This window comes from Fukomys damarensis, unplaced genomic scaffold, assembly GCF_012274545.1.
Source record: "Fukomys damarensis isolate Sample0158 unplaced genomic scaffold, DMR_v1.0_HiC HiC_scaffold_20, whole genome shotgun sequence".
In the NCBI taxonomy this organism is placed as follows: domain Eukaryota; kingdom Metazoa; phylum Chordata; class Mammalia; order Rodentia; family Bathyergidae; genus Fukomys; species Fukomys damarensis.
This window is the reverse complement of record NW_022900932.1, coordinates 41,461,267-41,488,342: the sequence shown is the minus strand read 5'-3', so window position 1 is coordinate 41,488,342 and position 27,076 is coordinate 41,461,267. Positions and strand designations below refer to the sequence as shown.

Here is a 27,076-nt window from a genome sequence, read left to right as displayed (position 1 = left end):
TTTTTTGAGACCAGGTCTTGCGATGTAGTCCAGGCTAACCTAAACTCTCTTTGTGGCTTAGGGTGGTCTTAAACTAGTGATCATCCTGCTTTAGCCTTCTGAGTTCTAGAATTACAAGGGTATATTACCACACCTGGCTAATAAGACATGTCTTTGCTCCCATGGGATTTATAGTTCATTGAGGATGACAAGAATGTAAAGAAGTAGTTATGATATATTAAGTTAATACTCATTACCTGTAGTTAGAATATTGGGACGCGAAAGGAATGTCTAACCTACTTGGATGTGGTTCGTGTTATAGAAGGATTTTGATATTTATAAACAGTAAAAAGAAAAGAGCAGTGTGCATTTTTCCATAGTTCTAAGATAGGTTTTGGTAGCAAAGGTCAAGCTCCCCTTATATTACTATGCCTAATAAATTAATGCCTAATCTATTTGGGATAATATTCTGCTGGCTAAAACTCAGTGATTTGGGGATAGGGGTGTAGCTCAGTAGTAGAGTGCTTGCTTAGCAAGCCAAAGGCCCTAGGTTCAATTCCCACCACTACAAAACAAAAAACCCCATACAACCCAGTGCCTGGTGTAACATCAGATAATCAATATCAAAAGTCGCATATGCACAAAGATTGATGAAAGGGCAACTTTAATATTTGTAGTTCCTTGACACCTGCTTTGCATTATAGTCATTGCTTTTCCTTACTGTATTCTTTTTAAGTCTGACCGGTACAGTGTCTGCCTTTTATCCAGCACACTGCTGAACTGACCTTGTGCCTGTGAGGCAGATGGCAGAACCACTGAGCTAAATCCCCAGCACCTTATAATCACTCTTTTAAGAAGTGCATATGTACTACTTAACTATGAACTGTTTACCACAGTTAACAGTAACAATAACAAGCATTTATACCTTTTGTATAGTTGATCTCTCTAGAACTTTCCCTTTGGAATCTTGCCACGATATGTAGGAGCAATTCTGGTGAATAAGGGATTTCAAAAGCCATGTTTCTCTGTCTGATATGCTGAGCCTTTTATCAAACCTGCTTGGTCAAAACCAGTGAGAAAAGCTGTGAAGGAAGATTAGGATGAGGGAGAACAAGAAGAGAATTTGTACTTCAATTTGAATCATGCTTATCTAAGTTTTGAACAATCCTCAGAGCAGATGAAACTATCCTCTTGGTTTTTAAAACCTCTGTAGAACTTTAGTTAGCTTGGATTGTGCTGTTACACAGCAAGGAAAAATATTATATTAAAAAAAATGTTAGGGCAACCCATTTCTGGGACCCCTCCTGTCGTCTATTCCTATTTCCCAATATACCTTTCCTAAAAAAATACATACATTAAAAATTTTAAAAGATTAAAGTAATATGAATTAGTCATCTTCAAGAAGAAAAAGGTGAAAAGGGAACTCATAATTTCTGTGTATGCCCTAATCTTGTTCCAAGTTTATGGAAAGTTCTTGAAAATTTGTTTTCATGGTTGATAGTATTTCACAATTTTAAGTATACACTTTTTTTTTTTTTTCCGGTATCGGGGATAGAACTCGGGACCTTGCATTTGTGAGGCAGGAGGCAGCATCACTGAGCTAAATCCCCAGCCCTGTATTTCACAATTTTAAAGAAAACAAAATACACAGCAGGGTACTGATTATTTTTTATACTCAAAACAGAACAGGAAGAAAATTTTCAACTTTATAAGAATTTTAGGTTAGTTATGATGAGCATCTGTTTAACAAGGAGTGACTGAAGAAGAGTGTAATTCACCTTTTCTAGAATGCTACAGATATTATAACCTCCCTGGGAATTATTAAAACATAGGCTTGACTGAAGAGAAAAAAATTCTTCTCCCAGTACTGGGAACTGAATCCAGATCTTGGACTGAGCTACATCCCCAGGCACCCTCCTTTTTGTTTTATTTTGAGGCAAGGCCTCTGCTATGTCACTGAAGTGGCCAGGTTGGCCTGTGATTCTCCTGCCTCAGTCTTCTTTCTTGGGATTACTGGCCTGTGCCACACCTGGCTGATAATCTTTTGAGAGCTTGTTCCACTTTCCCTTAGCTTTGTGAAGTTAGGTTTCCCTTTATTTGAAAGAGGTTTTGATGGTAGAGTAAATGTATGCCGGATGCTAACTACTTTAGTAAAGTTCAGTTTGACATAAGAACCTTATATCCTGGTATGGTAGTGTGCAACTGTAGTCTCAGCACTTGGGAGGCTGAGGCAGACAGATCATGAGTTCAAGGCCAGCCTGGCCTATATAGTGAGTCTCTGTCTAAAAAAAAAAAAAAAGGCCTATTGTGGCTTTCCTGTGTCCTCCAGGTTGTACTTTTCCCCCTTTTCAGCCCAAGCATGCTCTGCAGAGCCAGTTTCTCTCTCACGCTTCACTTTTTCTTTTTCTTTTTTCTTTTGAGACATGGTCTTGCTATGTACTTCAGTCTGACTTTGAACTCACTATGTAGCCTAGGCTGGCCTCAAACTCACAGCGATCCTCCTGCCTCAGCCTTCCAAGGGTTGGGATTACAAGTATGTTCTACCACACCTGGGCCATACTTTTTCAAAATATCTTTATCACTATTAAAAAAACCTAAAAAATAAAGCATGCTTTTGATAGGTTATGACAAATAATAGCAGTGATTGATTCATAAGCACACATTCCTAGACTTCTACTTTTCTTTTTTTACATTTTAGATGTACATAATGATAACATTCAGCACAGGGAATTTGTACCTGTACATGATATATCTTGCTGCTGCTTTTTTTCCCATTCCCTTCCCCTCCCTTCAGCCTTCCTCCCCTTTTTGTCTACAAAAACCTTGTTTCCATTATTTTCCTTCCATTCTTTCTGTGTGTGTGTCCTTTTTTTTTCTATTTTTTCATATGTAAAAACTGTTATTACTTCACTAATTATTTGCTGTCGCTATTTAATATTATTAATTGGCCCGTCTGTCCCTAAATAGATTCTAGTGCTTGAAATCATTTCATGTTGAGCTTTTGAACGTATCCTCTTTTTGGCTTTTACTCAGAGCTGGCAGGTTCTACAGATGCTTGTGTTTCATTATTAGTGATATCCTTCATAGAAACCAGGACTGGGTAACTATTGTGCTAACGTAGAGCAAGCATAGAAGCGATACAGTTAATGACTAGAATAAAAATAGGAAGAAAATTGGGGGGGAAGAAATGAAATCTCCAAAATCAGAATTGATTGTATAGAACGTACACTGAGATGATTATTTGATTCTTATAACATAGTTGCTATGCATTTACTTTGCATGAAGGCTATGTCTGACTGAATGGGGAAGAAGGGAAGTCAAGAACATAGCTATTAGCTGGGCGTGTAAAACCAGCATTCAGAAGGCTGAGGCAGGAGGGTTGCTGTAAGTTTGAGGCCTTTGTGGGTTAGTGAGCTCAAGGATAGCCTGAGCTACATATTCAGAGCCTGTCTCAAACAAACAAACAAACCAAAAAAGGACATAGCTATTAAAAGGGAGCTGTCTCAAAAGAGTAATATTGGTCAAAAACAAGTTTCACAATAGTATGCATGCTTTTATGTTTAGAGAAAAACAGTATAAAATATTATATATTTTCTGTGAGTATGTATATAGAAATATAATCCCTTGGTAAACATGGAGGATTGACTCCAGGACCCCTTGGGTAGATATCAAAATCCACAGATGCTCAAATGCCTTATAGAAAACAATGTAGTACTTATAACCTATTTCCACCCTCCTGTATACTTTGAAACATGTCTAGATTGCTTTTAATACCTAACGAGTAGTGCTTTAGTTCATGAATGCTTCTATTTGCAAACAATTTGGTTCTCAAAAGCTCTGACAAAAATTTGCTTCCATTCACAAACTTCACATCAGGTGACAAACACAAATGCTGCTGTCTTCCCTTACATTGTAAAACAAATTTAAATTTGTGAATTGAAGTACCACTGAACAATGTAAGTGCTATGTAAATAGTTGTTATATGTGTTATTTATGGGATAATGAGAAGGAAAAAGTCTATCTATGTTCAGGCCAAATGCAGTTTTTTTTCCCAAATATTTTCAGTATATGGTTGATTGAATCCCCAAATGCCAAATCCACAGATAGGGATTCTATATTTTAAAGATTTGCAGGAATATATGCCATGTGCATAAAGTGGTCTGAAGAGAGTAAAAGAAGACAGGACTGGAGACTGTCAGTTGGTTTTTTGAGATGGTGTCTTGCTATGCAGTTCAGGCTGGCCTTGAACTCACTGTTAGGCCAAGTTGGCTTCCAATTCATGGTTATCATCCAGCCTCAGACTCTTGAGTGCTAGGATTCCAGGCATGTGCTAACATACCCAGTTTATTTCATATTACTCTGTGTGTGTGAGTGCACAAGCATGTGTGTTATAGTATAGGTTCATTGATTAATAATGTAATGTCTAAAAATAAAGCATTCATTATTCTCAAATAGTAATTATAGTATAAACGGAGATATTTTCAAATAACATATACATACACACTAAGTAGAAAATATGAACAATAGGGTAGAAATTCAGAAATGACTAATTTGTGAGTTTTATATTATGTGCTAAATACATTTAATTGAACTTTTGCAACCATATGCTAACTACAAAGAAACCTCTCTTCAGGAATTTCTCTTTCTGTTTTTCTGTATTATTTTACGATCACATTGATCCTTTCCTAGCCCTTTCAGATATTTACTCACCTTTTGACTTTTGGTCTAGTCTGAGTCCCTTTTGTCTTAACTGAGCCCCCAGTCCTTTTAGGGTACACTGAAGCTGGTCAGCATGGGAGCAGTGCAGCATTGCTGGCCTGTACACGAGAATCACACACACGTTCTCATCCTGAATTCTGACAGCTCTGGGACTTTGAGCAGTTACATAATCCCTGAGAGTTTCATTTTCTTCCTCTGAGATACTTACAGGGTAGGGGGGTAAGGATTGAGGTCATGGCTGTAAGGTACTATCCTTGGCTACGAAGGCCCAGTGTGTAGGAAGCACCGTGTTTAATTTTATCATTTGGTTCCAGAGCTCCTTTTTTCTCAGATATTGTCGATCCTTGCAGCTTTCTACTTTGTGTTTCTAGAAGAGGAAGGGCTGATATAAGCCAGAAAGGGTCTTCTAGTTCCATTGCCAACAAAAGACAGGTAAATTGGATGGTCCTAGGGCTGTGCTGGAAAGTATATCAAACTGCTTCTTGGGGCTAAATAGCTGTTACTTGAATAAGAGTAACTGATTAAGGGCAAGTGAGAGTCACATTGCCAGTGGAGGGGTAAAGTCAGAGGCCTTGCTGGTTGTATGAGCATTCAGTTAAAGGATGTGAAGGGAAGATGCTTTGAAAAAGCCTTAATACTACAGAGAATAAGAGGAAGTCAGAGTGGCTGTATGGGTGTATTTTCAGTATATGGTTGAATTTGAGCCCAGTTGGATTTGTATTTGAGCCCTGTCTCTTCCATTTACTAGCCCTTTAACCTTGAGCTGGTTAACTGAATCTGTCCAAGGCCTGCTTGCTTAATTTATGAGATGGGGACAAATGTTATCCCCTTCATAGAGTTGTGAAATCATTTAAATACTTGATAAATTTATTAATTCTAAATATCGATATTTAATACCAAGCCAGGGGAAGAAAGAGCAGGGCTTATGCTGAGGCTACTCCTCTATACAACTCACTGATAATATCTACTACTGGTTATCTTTTAATGAGAAAACGTCAATAATGAAATGTATTATTTATAGGTGTTCTTATCCTTCCTGGTATGTCTGCTTGTTGAAAGTAAGAGATGTTTTCCTTTTTCTTTATATTGGGAAACAAAACTTATGAAAAAGCTTTAATGGGTAAGTTGCCATTAGTAACATTTGTGGTTGAGCAATAAAACTGTGACCTAATTTTCTCTATGCATGATTTCCATTGAATTTCACTGCAATTTTTTCAGTTTTTCTGTCTTCTATTTTCTTGTTTGATTTTCTGGTTAATCAGTTATTTCAGCATAATTTACTACTTGTTAAACAAAGAGGATGAATGGTATGCCGCAAATATAAATTGATGCAGCATGAATAGAACTAATTTTGATGAGAAAATAACTGTCTTAGAGGATTGAAATTTGTTCAATTAAGAAGCCTGTGTGAATTTTGTCATGCTTTTCACATGTCATATTTGAACATTAGTGAACTCTGTTAGCTTAGCATTCATGAACTTCTAGTTAAAGTTCATGTTCCAGTACTGTGATACAGCATCAGAGAAGTCTTTTTGTATTCTTCCTATTGTGGTATGTACAGTACCATAATACGTGTTGTACATTCTGTCATTTTGTACTGAAGACAACTGTGTCAATTAACCAATGCTGAGAAACTTGTTTAGTGTAATGAAAATAATAGAGAGAGCTGTAATTTGAAAAATCAGATTTTGACTTCAAAGGTTGTGTTTTTAAAAACTAGGTAGGTTACAACCTGCTTCTCTAACCTGCAATCCAAAGACTGCAAAGCTGACCCTTTGCGAAGTGATTAGGTTTGTTGATTGACTGTTACTATCCTAGTTGGTGTCTTTACTTTACTGCCCAATTTTACCACAGAATCATGGTGTGAAGGCAAGATCTCACTGTGTAGTGTAGGCTGGCCTTAAAGTCTGTAACTCAAGGTGAGGCTCAGCCTCCTGAGTGCTGGGATTATAGGTGTGTGCACCATGTCCTGCCTGGACAGACATTTTTTAAATCCTCTTTAGGATTAACTTTAAGATTAGAGCTGGGTTTCAGTGTTCTGTAAACCTTACCTTCCTTATGTGTAAAATGGGTATGTTATTATCTGCTTTCAAATATTGTATAGTTAAATGAAAAAATACTGTCCTGGCTGGAAAGATTTTTTTTTTTCCAGTACCAGGGATCACCGAGCTGTATCAGCAGCTCTTTTTTGAGGCAGGGCCTTGCTAAATTGCCCAGAGCTGGCTTCCGACTTGTACTCTTCCAGCTCAGTATCCTGAGTAGATGGGATTGCAGGTGTGCACCACCGCACCCAGCTGGGACATTCTTTGTTTGTTGGGCACTCGGCCCTTATGCGTGTGAGGCAGGCCTTGCGGCACAGCGGAGGAACCGCTGAGCTAAATCTCCAGCCCTGGAAACATTCTTGAATGCCATCAGTCAGCCTTTGTTGTTGTTGTTGTTGTTGTTGTTAATAATCCCCTGCCTTGTCGGACGATTTTGAAGAGTTCTCTTGCCTGTAGTACACTAGATTGAAGTGCAGATATGTTAGAAGGTGCCTAGATGCTCATTCTGAGATTGTCAATGCCAGAAATAGGTGGCCATTTTGTCTCATCAGCATACTTCCTTCTGACTTTTTTTTTCCTGTTGACAAAGAATACGACACTTCTATGGGGACAACTAAGCCTGCATTTCTGGAAATTTAGCTTTACTAAGTAAGTAATTAAAGTTTCCATTGATAAAATGAATCCAGAGCCAAACAAATGTTCTTCAGGAAGATCTTAAAGGTAAAAAACCTTCTTGAATTATATAGAAATCAAAATGGAAAAACCGAAAAAGCATTTCATGTCTTCTTATCTAAAGGCAGAGACAGGTAACAATTAGTGCTATCCATGGAGGGAAGTAGGTGGACATGTGCAAGACTGAATAAACTGTGCAAGATGCTGAACATAATCTTATCCCTATAGACAGTTGTTATTGGTGTCTCGCCTGTTCTAAGGATGAAGTTAGACTATGTGCTGCCCTTGCCCTTAGCCTTTGAACACTTAAGAGTTTGTAGGTGATGGCTCCTATGGGTTTGAGCAAACCATGGTGAAACTATTTTTTTCTTCACTTAGTTTGTACTAGTTCTCTCTCTCTCTCTCTCTCTCTCTCTCTCTCTCTCTCTCTCTCTTTTGGTCTGGGGATTGAACTCCAGCGCTTGTGCTTGTTCTCTATTTTTAATTTTAAAATCTAACATGAAAAATGCTACTTTGAGTTTTTTTCAGGTGAGTGCTTTTCAAAAGGTAATTTTAGTGCTTTGAACATTTATTTTTAAAAAGTATCTGTTATATCAAACTTAGTGTCATAAACAGTAAAGATATTCATTATAATTGCATTGGAATTACAATCATTTCTGATTTTTCAGGAAAGTGATTCTGTTTGTAGGCTGAGTTCTTAACTGTGGTCCCCTCTGGTAGAGGAGATCTCTGCACATTTAATAGAGGCAGGGAGTAGAATAGAAGGCAAAGCCAATTCACTTTTTTTAAAAAAAATTACTTTTATCAGTACACATGGTAGTATCTAATGTCTTATTTCCCTGAAAATAAGGCCTAACCAGAAAATAGCCCCGATCAGCCTATCCTTACATTACCTTACCTGTCATTGCTATCCTCTTGCTTGTAGTGGTTACTATGTAAGGCAGGTTTTTATTTTTAATTGTTGTTTTTGAGATAGGATCTTGCTCTGTAGTTCAGGCTGGACTTGAACTTGCAGCAGTCCTTGTGCTTCGACCTCCTGAATGCTGGGATTCCAAAGCCAGTTCACTTGATTCTTCCTATGAAATTTAACTTTTTAGTTCATTTGAGAGAAAGTCAGTCTAAAGTAGTAGGGCATTTATATTATAGAATATCAGGGGAGAGGAGGTAATTTAATGAATTATAGTAGGAACATGTATTCAACAGAATGGTGCTAAGTTGTTATTCTTGATAAAAAGTATGACCGTGTTATTAGAAGTATCTGTAGCTTTCATTCATGGCATCAGTCCCTAGCAGGAAACAAATGATGCAGCATTAGTTTTATGAAGTAATTTTACATATTGTCTTGTTCTGTGTTTTTACTTTTAGGACCGGAGTAGGCCCTATGACACTTTTAACTTGCACTCGTTGGAGAACTCCTTAATGGATATGATAAGGACTGATCATGAGCCTCTGAAAGGTAAACACTACCCTCCCAGTGGCCCACCAATGAGTTTCGCTGATATAATGTGGAGGAATCATTTTGCAGGTTAGGATTATTCATATGTCCATTCCTTACTTGGTGTTTTAAGCAAAAATCAGCTTTTTAATATGTGATTTTGTTTTGTTTTGTTTTTGTTTGTTTTTTTGTTTTTGTTTTGCTTCTGTAAAGCATCGTGGAATGTATTTAAAGTTGATTTTCTTTTTTAACCTGGACTCAGCTACCTTCAGTAATCAGGGTTGATTGCTTTAATCAGTAATGTGTGGAAGAAGTATGTGCTCCAGCTGAGTCATTGTTATAAGACCAGAAGCCAAATTTTCTGCGCTTTGTGTTTGGAATCCTTAGCTAAATCTGAATAAATTCACTTAAATACAGACAGGTATACTGCAAGAAAGTGTGAAATTTAGTAAATCAGTTTCCAAAGATTACAGAAAACGTCACCTAAAATTGTTCTGTTTTATTAAAGAATAATCACTTTACTACTACGGGAAGTATCACAACACAGACTTAAGAGCAGCCAGGTACCCTTTGCATATTCTGAGACTAAAACATAAGCAAAGAGTCTAAAAGTATCTGAATGTTTTGAATTAAATATAAGGCAAAACATCCCAGGTCAGCAATACTGTAGCTTTCTATTTTAGAGATCATGTAAATTCAGGATAAACGTTGACATTACATTCAGAAGTACAGGTAGTTCTTCTTCTGGGTAATAGGACTTGTCAGGGACCCTATGAGTGTTTTAAATACTATAATGCAAATTACTTGGGTTCAAAATTCACTTGGGTTTAGGACCTAACTATCTGAAGACTGTGACGCTTGCCACAGGAATACCAATTTTCTGTGAACTATATAACTTCTGGAATTGTGAGGAATTGGACCCCCCAGGTTCTGTCTAGGCCCTTATATAGAGTATGACTGACAGTGAGAATCTGACACTCATTTTCTTAAGACACACTAGGAACACATTTCATCGTTTCCTTGTCAGACTCATGACTTTCTGCTGCTTTTCTCATTTTCTAGTAAAAAGTAGTAGTTATGGGCTATGAAGAAAATAAAGCATTTTGAGAAAAACTAGATTTTCATTGCTGTTAGAAGCAGAGAAAAAACTTATTTATTCATTGTTATATTTAGTCGTGTTACCACATCTTTCCTTACATATTGGTATGTGGTAATTTAAAGCATATTTCACTTAGAAGTGAGAATAATGTTTAAAACAACAATATTCACAGACTGTTTTGTATTTTTAAATTTTTCTAAGGCTTCATTTGTCTTCCTTTGCTGCCATGAATTAGCTATAAGCTTTTCCTAATTATTCTAAAATATTCAAGTATTCTTCTTTATGCCTACCTATTTTATCTTCATCTGTATTCTTTTTTCCTTGCAGTAAAGATTATGCAGGGATCTTACATTACAATCTGTAAAGTAATTGCCCAGAATTTTATGTATATTGGTTAAACTACTGTGGCCTGTTGAGTGTAGCTCTGGCATAGTATACAGATGGCATCTCACTGTGGATAATGTAAACACCTTTTTCCTATATGATGACCTTTTTTGGTGCAGGCCCATCTGCCTCTGCATAGATCTTTTTTTTTTTTTAACTAGCAAATAATGAGGTTTCATTTATTTATTTGTTTTTTGAGGTTTCACTTATTAAAACATCTGTGTTGTACTTATAATATATTCTATTTTTTTCGTTTGTTTTTGAGTGTGTTTGTGGTACTGGGGTTTGAATCCAGGGCTTTTGCCCTGAGTTATATCCTCAGCCCTCCACACCCCCTTTTTAATTTTGAAGCAAAGTCTTACTAATTTTCCCAGGCTGGGTTTGAACTGTTGATCCTCTTGCTTCAGACTCCAAGAATTCCAGGAATACAGGTGTGCACTATCATGCTCAATTTGTGTCTTAAGTTTAAGGCACTTAGTTTGTACTTTTTAAAAAACCTCAGTGTAGTTGTAATTTCCCAGTTCATCATATGACCCACAGTGATTTTTTATGAATGAACTACTTCATTGTGGTCAAAGGTATCACTATGTCTTTGTAATTTAGGATATTTGAGGATCCTGCTTTCCTTTTGTAACTGGGAGACTTTTGGATGTGGTTTATAGCATCATGTGTATGATCCTTATTCTTTTTGTCTTTGTGCGGAGAATTGAACACATGGCCTGACACATGCTAGGCAAGCACCTTACCACTGAGCTGTATCCACTCCTCTGATCCTTGTACTTCTACTAACAAAGTAATGATACCTTGGCTCTAAAGAAAAACATTAAGTGATTTTTAGCTTTAAAAAGTGAAGATTGTTAGAAAAGAGGTAACTAAAAATAAAAGAAACATTGTGAAACATTTATTTTTCAATTTCTTGTTTTATAAATGTTATTCATTTTTCTCTGATTTTTTTGTTTGCTGGTTTGGCTTTTTTTGTGGCGGGGGTGTTGAGACAGGGTCTCTCTATGTAGTTCAGACTGGTCTTGAACTCACTGTGTAACCCAGGCTGGCCTCGAAATCCTGGCAGTACTCCTGCCTCAGCCTCCTGAGTGCTGGGATAACAGGCGAGTACCACCACACAAAGCTCTTATATGTTTCTTTGTCTTGGTGTTTTTATTTTTTTCTTAGAGCTCAATTTTTTTCATTAAAAAAATTCTCACTGTAAGAAATTTAAATGTATAAAAGGACAAAAAGGAAAGTTGAAAACCTACTTTAGATTAACTAGAGGTAACAGGTTATTATTTTTATTAACATCCTTTCAGATATCTTTTGAGCTAGGGTTTCACTGTATAGTTCAGGCTGGCCTTGGACTCACTATGTAGCCCAGGCTAACCTTACATTTGCAATGATCCTCCTGTGTTCAGCCTCCCAAATGCTGGGATTATAGGCATGCAGCACCATGCCCAGGTTGGAAATTTTATCATGTCTGTCTATCTGTCTGTCTGTCTGTCTCTCTCTCTCTCTCTCTCTCTCTCTCTCTCTCTGTCTGTCTGTCTCTCTGTGAGACAGGGTCCCACTGTAGTTCAGGCAGGCCTTAAACTCCCCGTAGAGCCCAATTTGCCTTAGATTTATGGTGATGCTCCTGCCTCAGCCTCCTGAGTACTAGAATTACAAATGTGCACCTCCATGCCCACAGAGCTGGAAATTTTAAATCATACTTTCCTGAAGAATTTTAAAAACGTACAAAAGTTGAATCGAGTTTTCTTTACAACACACTGACAAACGCCTTCTGCAGGATTAGGATGTAGCTCTGTGGTAGAACCCTTGCGTGACACACATGGGCCCTGGGTTGGATCCCCTGCACTACATAAAAAAGAATGCCTTTGCAGTTTGATCAGATACAGAACCATTATTTAAATAAAAATAGATTTTTCCCTTGTGAAGATCTCAAGCTACTGTTCATAGTTGTAACAGAATAGCATAATAATTTCTTCTTGCCCCTCACTGTATCTTCTGTGTACATTCCTTTTGTTTGCCAGAATGCCTCAAGGAAACGAGAAAGAGGAAGTTTTTGAGTAGGAAAATAATTTATGAAATTTGTTACTTATTTCTTTTCTAATGACAAAATTCCCAGGGTTAGCAGAGGTAGGACTAAGGCCTGAGTGAGAGGAACTGATCTCTTCTCACTTCTGGTGGGTTGAAGATAAATTCAACTAACTCTCCTTACAACTTTGGAGAGTAAGAGGATTTTTAGTTTGGGGATGGAGAGGACAAGAGGTGAGGAAAAACTGTTCATCTCTGTACCCTTCTTGTAGTTGTCCTCTGACTTGAAACCCCTTGTTCAGTAGGTTTGACTAATCATCAAACCTAATGATTTGCTCTCCCTCTAGGATCAGTACACAAGACAGAGTAGGTGGTAAAGGGAAGCAAGATCCCATCCTCTGGCTGAAGAAGGAAAATATAGCAGTTGTGGAGGCAAATAAACAGGGAGGGCTCACTTTTCCTTCATCCTGTGCAGTCTTCCTCTTACAGCAGAGTAGATCTGGCTGTTTAGGGGTAATGCCTGATGAAATGTTTTTATATATTTATATTATCTCTTCATCATCCATAGAACTGAGATTTGAGAAATGAAAAGAGTAAGTGTCCATTGAGAACTGATATCGAAGGCCTTGCTTTTCAAAAGTGTACTGAAAGAATCCGAGGAAAAACTAACTTATCTTCTGGTAATAGTGTTTTAACACATTGAAATGGACAGAAACGTGGAAGGAAGGAATGCCACGTCTTTGTTGTTACAGAGGTATTTTTAATTATGCATTACGATTGAAATGTATTACAGAGATTTTATAAAATTGACCCCTTTATGGAATTTTCTAGGTGCCCTTGTTTATTCTTTTTTTTTTTTTTTTTTTTTGGTACGGGCCTTCCCCTTGCGAGGCAGGCAGCAGCACCGCCACTAAACTAAATCCCTGGCCCTAGCTGCCCTTGTTTTAGAAAAATATTCCTTAATAACATTTTGTTTACTTGATGTTCCAGAAAAATACATTGCTCTTTACTTCTGTAACTTATGGTTCACACCTATAATCCCAACACTCAGGAGGTTAAGGCAGGAAGATTGTTATGTGTTCTGAGGCCAGCCTAGGATATCTAGTGAGTTCAGGACTAGCCTGAGCAACATAGCCAGACCCTGTCTCAAAAAAGCCCTAATACTAATAAAATAATAATAATAGTTATATAAATAAAAGCAGATTTTACAGACCAGGGATGTAGTTCAATGGTAGAGTATGTACCTAGCATGCCAGACTCTGTCCAATCCTCAGTTCCACCTAAACAAGCATCAAATAAGCAAGAAACCTGTTAGGGTCTACTTCTGAGTCTGCAAAAAGTGATTGTTCTTGTTTTATACATTTTTCAACTTTTTTGCAGGAGTTTCTTTGGTTTTTTTAAAGAAAGAGTTTTGCTTTGTTTGCCTTGGCTGGCCTCAGACTCCTGCACACAAGCTACCCTGCTGCTTCAACTTCTGAGTAGCTGAACTACAGACATGCATTACCATGCCTGGCTTTAAATACTGCATAGCATTTTAATCATCTGACTGCTCCAAAACAAAAAGATTGTGCCTGTATTCTATCCTCAGAAATTCTGAGTTAATTTTTCTGAAGAGCAGCCTTAAGTGAGGAAGCAGGCACAAGGATTTAATAATTTGCTGAAGCAAAGTGGTGGTATGCACCTGTGTTCCCAGCTACTTGGAAAACTGAGGCAGGAGGATCACTTGAACTCAGGAGTTTGAGACAAGCCTAGGAAACATAGCAAGACCCCAACTCAGCAGAAAATAATTCATGATAACTTGTTGAAAATTAACTATTACTGGTATGAAAAGAAAGTAGGAAGCTGGGTACCTGTAATCTCTACCTTTTGGAAGAGGTAGGAGGATCACGAGTTCAAGGCCAGACTGTACTATATAATGAGTTCAAATCTATCCTGGACTATATAAAATTGGTAGGAAATGAAATCAGGTAGAATATGCATGTTAATTTATAACACTTTACTTTTGTAACATGACAGTCATATTCTAATGTGCGACACTCTCTGAAGGACAGTACTTGAATTTTTAAAGCAAAAGGCAATTAAAGGAAGGTACAGCACATGTTCCCTATCTTGTAACATTTTAGGAGTAAAGAAATGACTTTCACAATTAATTGTGAATTTTAAAAAGTGCCAGGTCTTTTTGAGGGGGCAGCATCTTACTAAGTAGTCCAGGCTGGCCTTGAACTCACTTTGTAGCCCATGCTGGCCTCAAACTCATGGTGATCCTCTCTGCCTCAGCCTCCGGAGCACTAGGATTAGAGGGATCATCACACCCACCTCCAAAATGCCACTTTTTATTTGGGGTATATGAAAGTGTGGGGTTAGCGGGACTCTTAAGTGAGCTAGGTTTTTTTCCCAATTGTTCTTTGTTGTTGTTTGTTTTTGCTGTGTTAGGGATTAAACTCAGGGCCTCATGTATGCTAGACAAGTGCTCTGCGACTGAGTTATATCTCCAGGCCCTAGGATAGTTTTACTAATTAGTTTTTTGTTTTTATGTTTTGTGTGTGTGTGTGTTTTTTTTTTTTTTCTTTCTTTTTTTGAGACAAGGTCTCACTATGTAGCCCAGGCAGGCCTTGAAATTGCAGTGATCCTCCTACCTCAGCCTCCTCAATGCTGGGATTAGAGGAGTGTGCCACCAGACCTGGGTATTATTTTAAAGTACCAACTTATAAAATTAATGTACTTATTGTGTGGTACTGGGTATTGACCTCAGGGTGCACTGAGCTACATCCCCAGCTCTATTTAAATTTTTTTATTTTTATAATGGTTCCTGCTAAGTTGCTTGGGCTGGCCTTGAATTTCGGATCCTCCTGCCTCAGCCTCCCAGGTAGCCAGGAATTATAAGCTTGCATCAGTGCATCTGTCATAACTGATTTTTATCACCTAATGTACCTGTCACTCTGTTCTCCAGCCTCATTCTCAGCCGCTTTCGCCCCTGTTCATCAGGGCCTGTGCGGTGGGCAAAGTGGGACACAGCCTCAGATTTCTAAAACACTGAACTCGATAAAACCAAGTGTGCCTCCCAGTTTTTTGAAACCTTATATCTTACACTATACTTAAAAGATTGCTAGCTGACAAGAACAATTTAAAAATAGCAGACCGTGGACAGGTGACAAAATGTCACACTGGTAGCACCAGACTGTATTAACAAAAATCACCAGATGTCACACACTCGATTCTGTTTTCACAGCTGATTAAATAGCAGCTTTGGCTGGACAAATGGAGAGAAAAGAAGTGACCTCATCTGAGTTAGGAATTAATTTGTATTTTGCTGTTGTACATTTTTTGCTCTCCTCTAAAATCTGCTAATAAGTGTAAAACTTAAGTCATACAATAAATTAAGAAAAAAATGATTACACATACCAACTCCTCATGATGTAATTATTACATCTATAAACATGTACTAATAAAATTTTTTAAAATTATAAATGATTCCAATCTTGGAGGAAAAAAACCTCAAAAATATATTCCTTAAACTGGTAGAGTACTGCACAAACCCAAGCGTTAATTATGCTTGTCTTTAGTGATCTTATTTTCTTTCTTTCCTTTTTTTTTTTTTTGTGATCTTATTCCTTCATCTTTTCCGTATTGTCTTAATTGTTCTCCAATGAAAATATATTGTAATTTATAATCTAAACATTAATGTTTGAAGACACAAAGAAACTAAAGAAGATATAAGTGATTTTACAAACAACTGTAGTTAGTTGGAGGGAAAAATTATATTTAGATCATGATTCTATTGGTCTGGCAATGACCCAGAATTAGTCTGTTTTTGAGAAAAGGTCTCTCTGCATAGGTCTACTCAGTATGTGCCCAGACTGGCCTAGAATTTGAGGTGATCCTTCTGCCTCAGCCTCCAGAATTCTGGTGTTATAGGCACGCATGCCACATCCAGCTACAGTTCCTTAAAAAAAATCTTAACGTGAACTTTTTTTCTCCATTACTAGGGATTGAATCCAATGTCTTTGCACTGAGGTACATCCTTAGCCCTTTTAAAGCTTTTTTATTTTTTATTTTGAGACCGGATTTTGCTCATTGGCTAAGTTGCTCAGGCTCAGCCCCAGTGTGCCTCATACTGCCAGTAGCTGAGATCGCAGGTGTGTGCCTTTGCACCCGCCTTGTTAATTTTCATCAGAGGCCCATTAAAGTCAAATAGAATTAGGAAGAACACTAGGAAAGGTAAAACTGTACTCTGCCTTTCAACAATTGGTGATGCCTTCCATCTGCAAAACACTGCCTATGGTTCTTGTTTTGCCTCTTAAGAATGAATTGGAAGTAATCAGTATAGGATAGAAAACGATCATTTAGAAAACAACTCAATTTCCTTTCAGTTTTATCTTTCCAAGCTGAAAAGTTCTAATACCTCTTGAAAAGGGTCAAAAAAGTTCCCTATATATGTTTACATTCTGGCAGACTGAAAAGTCACCCCTTTTAAGTTTGGGGTACTTCCAGAGACATACAAAAATAGTTATTTGTAGTGGGTGTAAACTACATAATACTTGCAGTTGGTGATGACTTTCCCGTTCTTACACACACCTTAATACAAGTGATACACTGTTTTTTGGAGACAGGTTCTCACTGTGTAGCCCAGGTTGCCTTGAACTTCTGGCAGTCCCCCTGCTTCAGCCTCCCAAGCTGCTGGATTATGGGCATGTGCCACCATGCCCCACACAAGTGATGCACTTTTGGGAGTTTTGGGGTTTTTTTCCCCCCACTAACTCTTAGTATAAAATGATTTTTCACAATTTGTCATGGCACAAGTGTGTCTTGAAGAAATTAGATGTCCTTATTTAGGCAAAAAAATGTCTAGGAATTCATAATTTCCCCCTTTTTATTGAGGCAACTGCTCTCTTCTGCCCACTATGATACTTTTCTTTTGGGCCAGAAGAACTTGATCATACTGTTTACTTCCAGTCTCCAGTAACAGAGTTTAATGCCAAATCATGACTGACCCTTTTACGATTATATATAAAACTATGTATGTATTTGTTGTGAAAGTCACTTACTGTATCTCCACCTTTCTCTGTATCACTCTCCTCCAAAATACAGATCACATTTACTTATGAAAGCAATGGTTGTGGAATAAAATTAACATTTTCCTGAGAATTTCATAAAAAAGCCAGTTGCATATGAAAACCTTACTGAGCTGAAATTTATAGATACCAGCTTTGCACACTGGTTGCTGTTTCAATGACTTTTATTTTATGAAAGAATAAAACAAACTCATAGTAAAATATAAGAGAATACCAATAGTTAATACACTGTATATTATCGTTTTCAAAGTACTCAGATGGGAGACACAGACAAAAAAATCTTACAAAGAAGAAACAGATGATCACACAAAACTTCCTTTTCAACAGTCTAAGATAAACTAGTAGTATAAATAATACAAACCAGAATATAAAAATATTTTGAAACAACAAAAATAGGTAATTTGGTGAAATATTTGAACTTCTCTCTACTACCTCTTTATCTCTTTTCTATTTTGCTTTTTATTTGTATTTATGCACACTATATTATTGTATTGAAGAATTGGTTAAGAGATCTTACGAAGTATGTTTGCTTCCCCTTATAAGACTCTAATTTAAAAACAAAACAAAACAAAACAAAAAATACTTCCATCTCTTCTTCTCAAATAATAAATGAAGAAAACATTAGATGTCTGCACTTCTCACTTTTACCCCTGGCAGCCATTGGTTGAAACATCTGATTTCAATTCGTTAACTTATAGAACAAGAGTTGACAAGCTTTGTGAAGGGCTAAGGACTAAATATTTTAGGGTTTCCAGTTCTCATGGCCTCTGTCATATATTATTCCTTGGTTTTTTTTGGATTTGGAACCCTTAAAAAATGTAAGAATAATCCTTAGCTCAGAGGCATACAAAAACAGGAAGCTGGCTGATGTAGGCAGAAGTTTGCAACTCATTATAGACAGAAGGATAAAGGTCTGGAAATTACCATTATGCCCGAGTTCATAGAACTAGTTAGTAGTAAGAGTAGCATAAGAACTCTGTATTTTAGGCCAGACATTTTTCTCCACTATATCTGTTACATAAATTTTATCATCTTTCTTCCAGTTGCCATTCTGATAATTATGTTGCATATTACGTTTTTATTCTCTCAAAGCTTTGTTTATCTGCTTTGAGTTATTTTTGTGCTTGAATTTGAAGGGCAGTGTGAATGGTTGTTTAAATAAAATGCTTAATCCAGGGAGTTGGCATGTTTAAATCAGAATGTGGGTGATAATGTAAATTATCTATTTAGACTTTATTATGGAAGCTTCTTTTTTGTTTTGTATTTTGTGTTGGGTCATTGGCTTTGTTTTAAGACTTTTCATATTTTTTTAATTTTAAAACTGTTGCTGCCTTGGCCTTTGATAACATTGTTTTAGATTAATTTGTTGTAACTTTTTGTAATGTTTATATTTTACAGTGTATTTGAAATGATTACATTGAGCATTCTTTGAGCTTAAAATAAAATTACTTTATTTTTTAGGACGCATGGGAATAAATTTTCATCATCCTGGAACAGATAATATTATGGCACTTAACAGTAAGTCTTTATATGAAATATCCTATAAAATCAGCAAACTTGCATGTCATTTCCACTTTTCTAAATTAATTGTTCAGTACTTTTCAGCCTTTCACCAAGCATAGAATAGATCATTATTCTCTGCCAGTGATTTTCACAGTGTGATCTCTGGGCCAACAGCATCAGTCTCACTAGGAAACTTATTAAAAAATGCATAACGTCAGTCCTTTCTAGACCTACTGAATGAGAAACTTTAAAGATGGGGTGCAAAAATTTGTGTATTAAAAGTCTTACAGGTGATTCCGATGTAAGTTAAAGTCTGGAAATTGCTGCTCCATAACACAGTTGGTAAACTATAGCTGTGTAAACCAAATCTGACCTAATACCTGTTTTTTAATAAAGTGGTATTGACCTACATCCATTTATTGATGGGTTGTCTGTAGCTGCTTTGTACTCCAAGACAGAGCCTAAGGCCGGGGATTTAGCTCAGTGATTCCGCCGCCTGCCTCACAAGCACAAAGTCCCAAGCTTGATCCCCAGTACCAAAAAAAAAAAAAAAAAAAAAAAAAAAAAAAAAAAAAAAAAAAAAAAAAAAAAAAAAAAAAGAAAGACAGAGCCTAAAAGTCCTACATTATTTGCTTGCTGTTTCACTACAGAAAATGTTTGCCAACTTTTGCCCTACAGTATATTTGAGGGGGTAATGAAAGAAGGCAAAGGGAGAAAGGAGGAGCAGGGTAACAAATGTGAATGAATAAATCACCTAATTTAATCATAACTGAAAATTTTTCTCATTGTGGTAAATAGCTGATATTTGTTTCAAGCTGGGTATCCAGGAGTCTCCCACTAGGGAAATTTGCACGTTATAAGTGTCAACAGCTTTTCAGAAAGGAGGTAGTCTTGTCAGTATAATTGTTAGAGCAACAAAAAAATTATTAACTAGAAAATCATCGTATCAATTAACACTGGAAGAAATATTTGGCCAGTATCAGCTCTCCTGTCTAGTGTCTGTAGACCAAATGGTTTTGCACAAGCCCAGTCTTCAGGTGGAAATTCTTTGTTGTCAAAGGACTATCCTATATAAGCCATTGAATGTCCCAGGGCTGAAATATTTTTCTTTATTGAGTGATATCACATTGTCTGTCCCCTCTCATCCTCCCAGATAAATGACATACAAGGGAAACAAGACATATTGTGTAAATCATCTAAGGTTGTGTACAATTTTTTCTTTTCTTTTTTTTCAGCAGTTGCGGTTCAAACCCAGGGCCTTTGATCAGAGCTACATCCCAGGCCTTTTTTTTTTTTTGGTATGGGGGATCAAATTCAGAACCTTGAGCTTGCAAGGCAGGCAAAGTGCCTCTGAGCTAAATCCCCAGCCCAGCCTTTTTATTTTATATTTTGAGCAAGGGTCTCTTTAAATTGTCCAGGCAGGACTTGAATTTCATGATCCTCCTATGTCAGCTTCCCGAGTGCTAGGAGTATTTGTGTGTGCCACAATGCCAGGCTCAATTTTCCTTTTGATTCAGTAAGGAGGTGGGTGCCATTGGAGTTCCCTGAAACAGATTTCAAGTTATCTCCAGAATTTATATTCTGGATCTGACATGCAGCCTGCTTTACCCTGAGCACTGCTGAGAACCCCCTTTCTGCTGAGACAGTGCCTGCTGATGCAGGTTCTAATCTACTCTGTGCATTTGTTTTCTCTATAACTATAGTACCTCCTTTCCTGTGGAGGGTCTCAGAGACAATAAAACTTCCAAAAGTATCCACCTGTCATTTTCTAATTTTTTTTCTTTAGTTTTTTTGAGGGGGGTTGTTTTGGTTTGGTTTGGTTTTTTGAAACAAGGTCTCACTATATAGTCCAGCCTGGCCTCAAACTCATGGCGATCCTCCTTCCTCAGCTTCCTGGTTGCTGGGATTACAAGCATGGACCAGCATTCCAGACTCTCATTTTCTAATTTCTAAAAGGAAGGTCACTTCACATTTAGGTTATGATTCTTCCAATTTCTGTCTAATGGGATGAACATTAATAAACATACTTAACTTGCTGAGATTCTGCAATCATTGTGAAAAGTCTTCAGTCTTCAGTTAGATACTGAAATTAGAGTTGAATTTAAAAAAAAAAATCTAAGAGGCTAACGCAGGAGGATCGCTGCAAGTTTGAGGCCAGCCTGGGCTATGTAATGAGGTCAAGGCCAGCCTGAACTAAATAGTGAAACCCTGTTTCAAAACAAACAAGCAAAAAAGAGTATGGTATTGTGTCTGTCTGAAGCAATTAGAATATATCTAAGAAAAGACCTAATTTGAGTTGAAGTGAGTCTCCTGGAAGAGGGAAAGGCTATAATTTATGATTTTCTGTGTATAAAATGAAGCTAAAAGACATTTTTCAAAAAGGTTTTGATTATCTTTGATTTTCTTCAATTCACTGCTTTTCAGTAGAGGTTTCATTTAAGTGCTTTCCATTTTGTCCCTGTTGCTTAAATTTCTTTTAGCCTCAATTTCCTTATCTCTAAGAGAACGGGACTGATTAGGTAATCTTAATGACTCTTTTCAGCATGTGGATGCAGAGTGGCTGTGATTTTTATGGGTAAAGTACCAGAAAGGTCATTTTGCTGGTATATACATGTAGCTGATGGTGATGAACTCTGCATATTTGTAACGTGTTGGCAGGTCGGGGAGTGCATCAGTTTTCAAATGGTTCTGTTGATGATTCCCAACCAAAGTTTGACATTTACATTTCCTACTGTCTTAGTCACTTGTTGCTGGGACAAAATACTTGATACCTTCAACTTAGCGGAGAGCTTTATTTTCATTAATGTTTTAAAGGGTTTTTTGTTTGTTTGTTTGTTTGTTTGTTTGTTGAGACAGAGTCTTGCCCAGTCTTTTAGAGTTGTCTCCAACTTGAGGTGACCGTAATCCTCCTTGGGAGGTATTTATGGAATGAGTGGGGGCTTTGACAGGTTTATGTACCGTGATGCAGCTTTTCTTCCCTTTTGTATAACTGAGCCCAGATCACCTAGTGACATAGGTAGCACATGCACAAACACGCTGGTGTACCTTTTGTCTTCTTTTTTGCCTACTATTTGTTGGCTCAATAGTAAATGTCCCTTACCTGGTCTGTCGACTTTCCTTTTCCTCCACCTTCATGTAGGAATAACTGAGATGAATTCAGAATTTTATGAATCCAGAATTTGTGATTATTAGAAGGTACTAGAATCAAGTTGAACTATCTTTTCAGGAAAGAGGGATCTAAGAAAATTTAGGAGAATTGAGGCAATACTTAAATTTATATCAAAATGAAATGAGTTGTAATTCTTTCTTTCTTTCCCTCTTTTACTATGCAAAATGTTTCCTTTTTGCTCAAAGCCTGCATTCCCTGTCTTCAAAGATCTTTTATCCTTCTTTCACTCTCCCTGTCTCTCTCTTTCTCTTTCTTTCCTTTTCTCCTTCCCTTTGAGATAGGGTCCCCCTATGTAGTTCAGGCTGGCCTCAAACCCTCAGTGATTCTCCTGTCTCAGCCTTCTGAGTGTTGGGATTACAGGCCTGTGCCGTCACACCCGGCATTCTTTCACTTTCTTCTCCTCACCGAAACCTGAACCTTGCTTCTCAGCTCTCTTCACTTGATGGGAAAGGGAGGTGTCGTGGTGAGCTTTCTCCCTTGCCAGTATTACATCAACTTTTTAACAGGCAGATTTCTCAGTGTTTTATTTAGTACATGTGTTCCAGTTATACTTTGCACTGAGAATCACCACTCCTGATGTTTCCTAGAGAATATCAGCTGTGGAAAACAAATAGGAATTAGGAATGAATTTGTAGAGCCTTGAGTATGAAAAGACTGGCAGGGTTTGTATAAAGCCAGAGTCTACTGAATTTTCCTGTTCAATACTGTAAATCTAGAAAGAATTAACAGGGCAGCTTTTGGGCTGGAACCTAAGAGATCCAATGACTTTTTGGCTCTTCTCTAAATATTAGGTTCTCAAGTATTGTAGAATATGTAAAGGGAGGTGTGGGGAAGGAACCCTAGTCCATCAATAAAACCTCCTTGTCTGTATTTCCAAAATACAGTTCTCAAACTGTGCCCTTTCCACTAAAATAGATAATATGTTTTTTCTTAACTTTCTAGTAATTATGAAAATTGCCGTTTCTTTGCCTTTATACCAAAAATACTAGAAGTTTGCATAATATATTTTTATTTTTCTTGCTGGGAAAAGAGGAAGGCTGCTGAGAATTGTAGCTACATATATACTACTAGATCCATCAGCCATTTTTTTCTTTCTTTTTTTTTCATTAAGTGTATTGGCACATTTTATGTATACAGTACAGTTGTATTAGCCAGGTTTTTCTCACACTGACAGTGGCATGTGGTTTAGTTTTTGCTTTTACATTGTAGTCTTTTACAGAATTGATACCTGACTTGATCTTTCCTCCATTATGTTGGTCCTCAGAAAAGATTTTTGTAGCTCCATGTTTGGTCCAAGTGAATCAAATTTATGGTCAAATTAACTTTCAAAACTTGGTGTGAGTTTTAGTGTGGAGACACTGCTGTCAAGTGTGCCCACTTTATTTCTTTCTCCAAGTTCTCCAAGTTTCTGAGGAAAACAGGTAAATAACAGAAACTACAAACACAGGAGTAGTGTGACCTAATGGGTAGAGATCTTTCAGCTTCCAGGAGACATCTTCCAAGCCATCTGGAAGGCAAGTGAAACCTGATGCTAAGCAATGCATGAGTATTTTCTGGAGAAGGGCAGATCTGATTTCACCTCATACAAGCTCTATAATCTCAGGCCACATTCCTAACTCCTCTTTCCCTTGGGTTTCTTTGCCTTTAAATGGAGACAGTTAGGCATGGTAGCACACGCCTGTCATCCAGCACTGGGGAGTCTGAGACAAGAGGATCGCCATGAGTTTGAGGACAGCTTGGGCTGCATAGTGAGTTCAAGTCCAGCCTAAACTACATAGTGAGACCCTGCCTCAAAAAACCCCCCAAAATAAATGAATAAACAAGAATGGAGATAATAAGCTGGGAAGGATGGCACACACCTGTAATTCCAAGTGAATTGAAGGAGGCTGAGGCAGGAGGATAGCAAATTTAAGTCCTATCTGGGCAGTTTAGTGACTTAGCAATACCCTGTCTTAAAAAGGGCTGCGGATATAGTTCAGTGCTAGAGCACCCCTGGGTTCTCTTTCTAGTACTGCAAAACAAAAAAGAGAGATAAAGATCACTACAGTAGCTCTATGTAAGTCTCATAAAACTTAGCATAGTGCCTGATTTGTAGATAATGCTCTTGTGAGCTGCTATTGCGGTTGCTTGCATCAGCTTTACTGATACCAGGATCTTCCTTTCTTTGTATATCAGATTTCTAAAATAAGTTTATCTTGCATTATTTATACATAGACAGATGTTTTCCCTATGGAATTTAGGAACACATACCTGTAAATCATCTTGTACCCCAGACTGGCCATACTGGGTTAGATTCCCATCTGTTTTTGTGTGAATCTTTTTCTCTGGACGAGATATTTTCTACCTGTCAATTTGGAATGTGTACCTTCTTTGGGGCCAGCAGCCCCTTCCCTTACACTGTTTGGAATGCAGAATGATACAGCCACTTTGGAAAGCAGTTTGTCCTTAATTTAAAAAGCTAAACAAATGCTGCAGAAATTCTCCAAGGAATTTACTCAAAGTGGAAAATGAAAACATGTGCATACAGAGACATGTATGAATGTTTATAGCAATATTATTTATAATATCCCCAAAGATAAATAATCCAAATGTCCTTCAACTAGACTATAGATAAATTGTGAAATAGCCATTCAATGAAATATTACTTAGCAATAAGAAGGAACAAACTATTATTACATGCAACAATATCAGTGACTCTCAGAATAATAATGCTGTTAAGGCCAGGCATGGTGGCACATGCCTATTATCTCAGCACTTGGGAGGCTGAGGCAGGAGAATTGCTATAAGTTCAATTTTAGCCTGGGCTACACAGTGAGTTCAAGGCCAGCATGAACTACAAAACATAACCCTGTCTCAAAATAAAAAGGAGCTAGGTGAACAATTACATACTAAATGATTCCATTAATATGAAATACTAGAAAATCTGCAGTGACACAAAATACATTGACTTCAAGAAGTAATACTGTCCATTTTTTTTTTCCCCCAGAGGATAAAAGTGAGTTCTTAGCTCTTAGAAGAGGAATCATGATAAGGGTGGCATCTAGTTATGCAAGTCTCTAACGTACCACTTCAGGGTTATAATATCCACTCTCCTACCTCATTGCTTTTATAAGATGCCAGTGAGCTAAAGTATACATACAAACAAAACATTATTACTGCTATATCTGGGAGGTAAGAGCATAGAAGATACTGCCAGAAAATAACTTTTTTTTCAGGTAGTAGCTTTACAAATAACAGAGATTTGATATTATTTAAATTAAAAGTTTTCATGACTTTTTTTTTTTTTTTTGTACTGGGGTTCAAACTCGGGACCTTGTGCTTGCGAGGCACACCATAGCACCACTGCGCTAAATCTCTGGGGCTCGTGCCACTTCTTTCTGAGATCTTTCCCGTTATAGTTAGAGTCTGTTCCGAGTCATAAGAGGTGAATAAGATAGGTGAAATGCCACCCCCACCCACCACTGGGAGAGATGGCTATTTATTCTTATTGGACTGTCTAAAACTTTTAGAAGTTAAAAGAGTTCTGGAACAAAATCTGGGTAATTTGAAGACTTAAAAATTTAATGTCAACAAAAAAACTAAAAAGACATCGACCTGCCTGAGAAGCTCTGAGGTCACTGATTGTTAAAGAAATTTATACATAGCTGATGCGCCAGGATACTTGGGACTTTATATTAGGCCATCTTCTACATTTTTCCTCGTATTGATGCCCTGACATATTTTACAAGGTTTTGCTTGTGTTTCTGTTTGAACTGAGGGCTGCATGTGCATTTGTTGAACCAAAAGAGGAAATGCGTATGACACTGGTGTGAGTGTTTGGGTTGGCAGACTGCTGCAGAGCCTCTCTTCTCCCTGCCTTTCATGCTCTGCTGAGTCTGAAGTCCTTGGGGAGAGGCTCAGCTGAGAGGAAGTGGCAGAGAGGGAACAGAGCACAGAGCACATGATGCGTTTATGCCAGAAGGTGAAGAGAGCTAGCTTTGCTAGAATTCCAAATGGAATTTTCCAAAATTTGAAGAGCACATTGTTATTTTTGTTCACTGTGAGTGGATATAAATAATTTCTTGGCAGTACAATAAGATAGTGAAGGAATTTTTTGAAATTCTCAGATTGAAGACATTTTCTTTGAGATTTTGAATTTATTAAGACAAGGTTCAGTGCTGCTCTTCCCTCCCCACTTTTTCTTTCTCTCTCTTTCATTCCTACCCTCTGATCTCTTGACAGTGTCTGGTTAGTAGTCCAGGTTGGCCTGAGACTTGCTGTGTGGTATAGACTGGCCTCAACCTCATGATCCCCCTCAGCCTTCTGAATGCTGGGATTATAGGTTCGCACTGTTATGCCTAGCTCAGTGCTGCTCCTCCTATCTGAACAGATTTAGAAGTAAATTAACATACAATTATGTTATGAATATATTATGAATGACAGCTAATTGAAATAAAAAATAGCAATGTGAGGGATAAATAATAAAATGTGACTTTGAAATACTCAGAGATTTCTTTTGGATGGATGTTATGCATGAATGTAGTAAAGGGTCTAAGAGATGTTTTACTTTGATAATGTCATTTCACAAATAGGGGCAGCTGAGATTCAAGAGACTATATGAATCAACGAGGGGAGGAGGAACAGAACTTCCTGCTTCTTCTCTGGTTGAGGGTGGTACCTTTGCTTTAAATATTTTGTTGTTAAGAGTAGTTTCTTTGTTTAGTTAGTTATTTTTTTCTACTTTAACACCAATATACAAATTAAGTGTCTCTGGGAAAATAGTTCTTCTATCATTATATATCTCCTTATTTATGCTCTTTTCCTGAAAAATGTAATAGTTACCCTGGTTTTCATGGCTTGATGTTGAACATTGTAAGTCAGTGAAGTTTGAAATATTCTTGAGTGACTTGATTAGATTTTGGAAGAAATTCTTTGAGTGTGAATATGACTCAAGCGACAGGATTTGGGTCAGTTCAGCACACTAATAAAATGTAGGAA

At 37.4% G+C, this 27,076-nt stretch overlaps 1 protein-coding gene across 1 annotated transcript in view; it reads left to right on the top strand.

Annotated features, from left to right (window-relative positions):
- The window catches only part of Cpeb3 (cytoplasmic polyadenylation element binding protein 3), a 189,218-nt gene that overhangs the window by 58,457 nt on the left and 103,685 nt on the right, over positions 1-27,076 (top strand). Inside the window, exons 8-9 of the mRNA XM_010632135.3 lie at positions 8,778-8,937; positions 18,889-18,945. Of these exons, the coding sequence (XP_010630437.1) occupies positions 8,778-8,937; positions 18,889-18,945 (217 nt within the window). The remainder of the gene's footprint in view (positions 1-8,777; positions 8,938-18,888; positions 18,946-27,076) is intronic.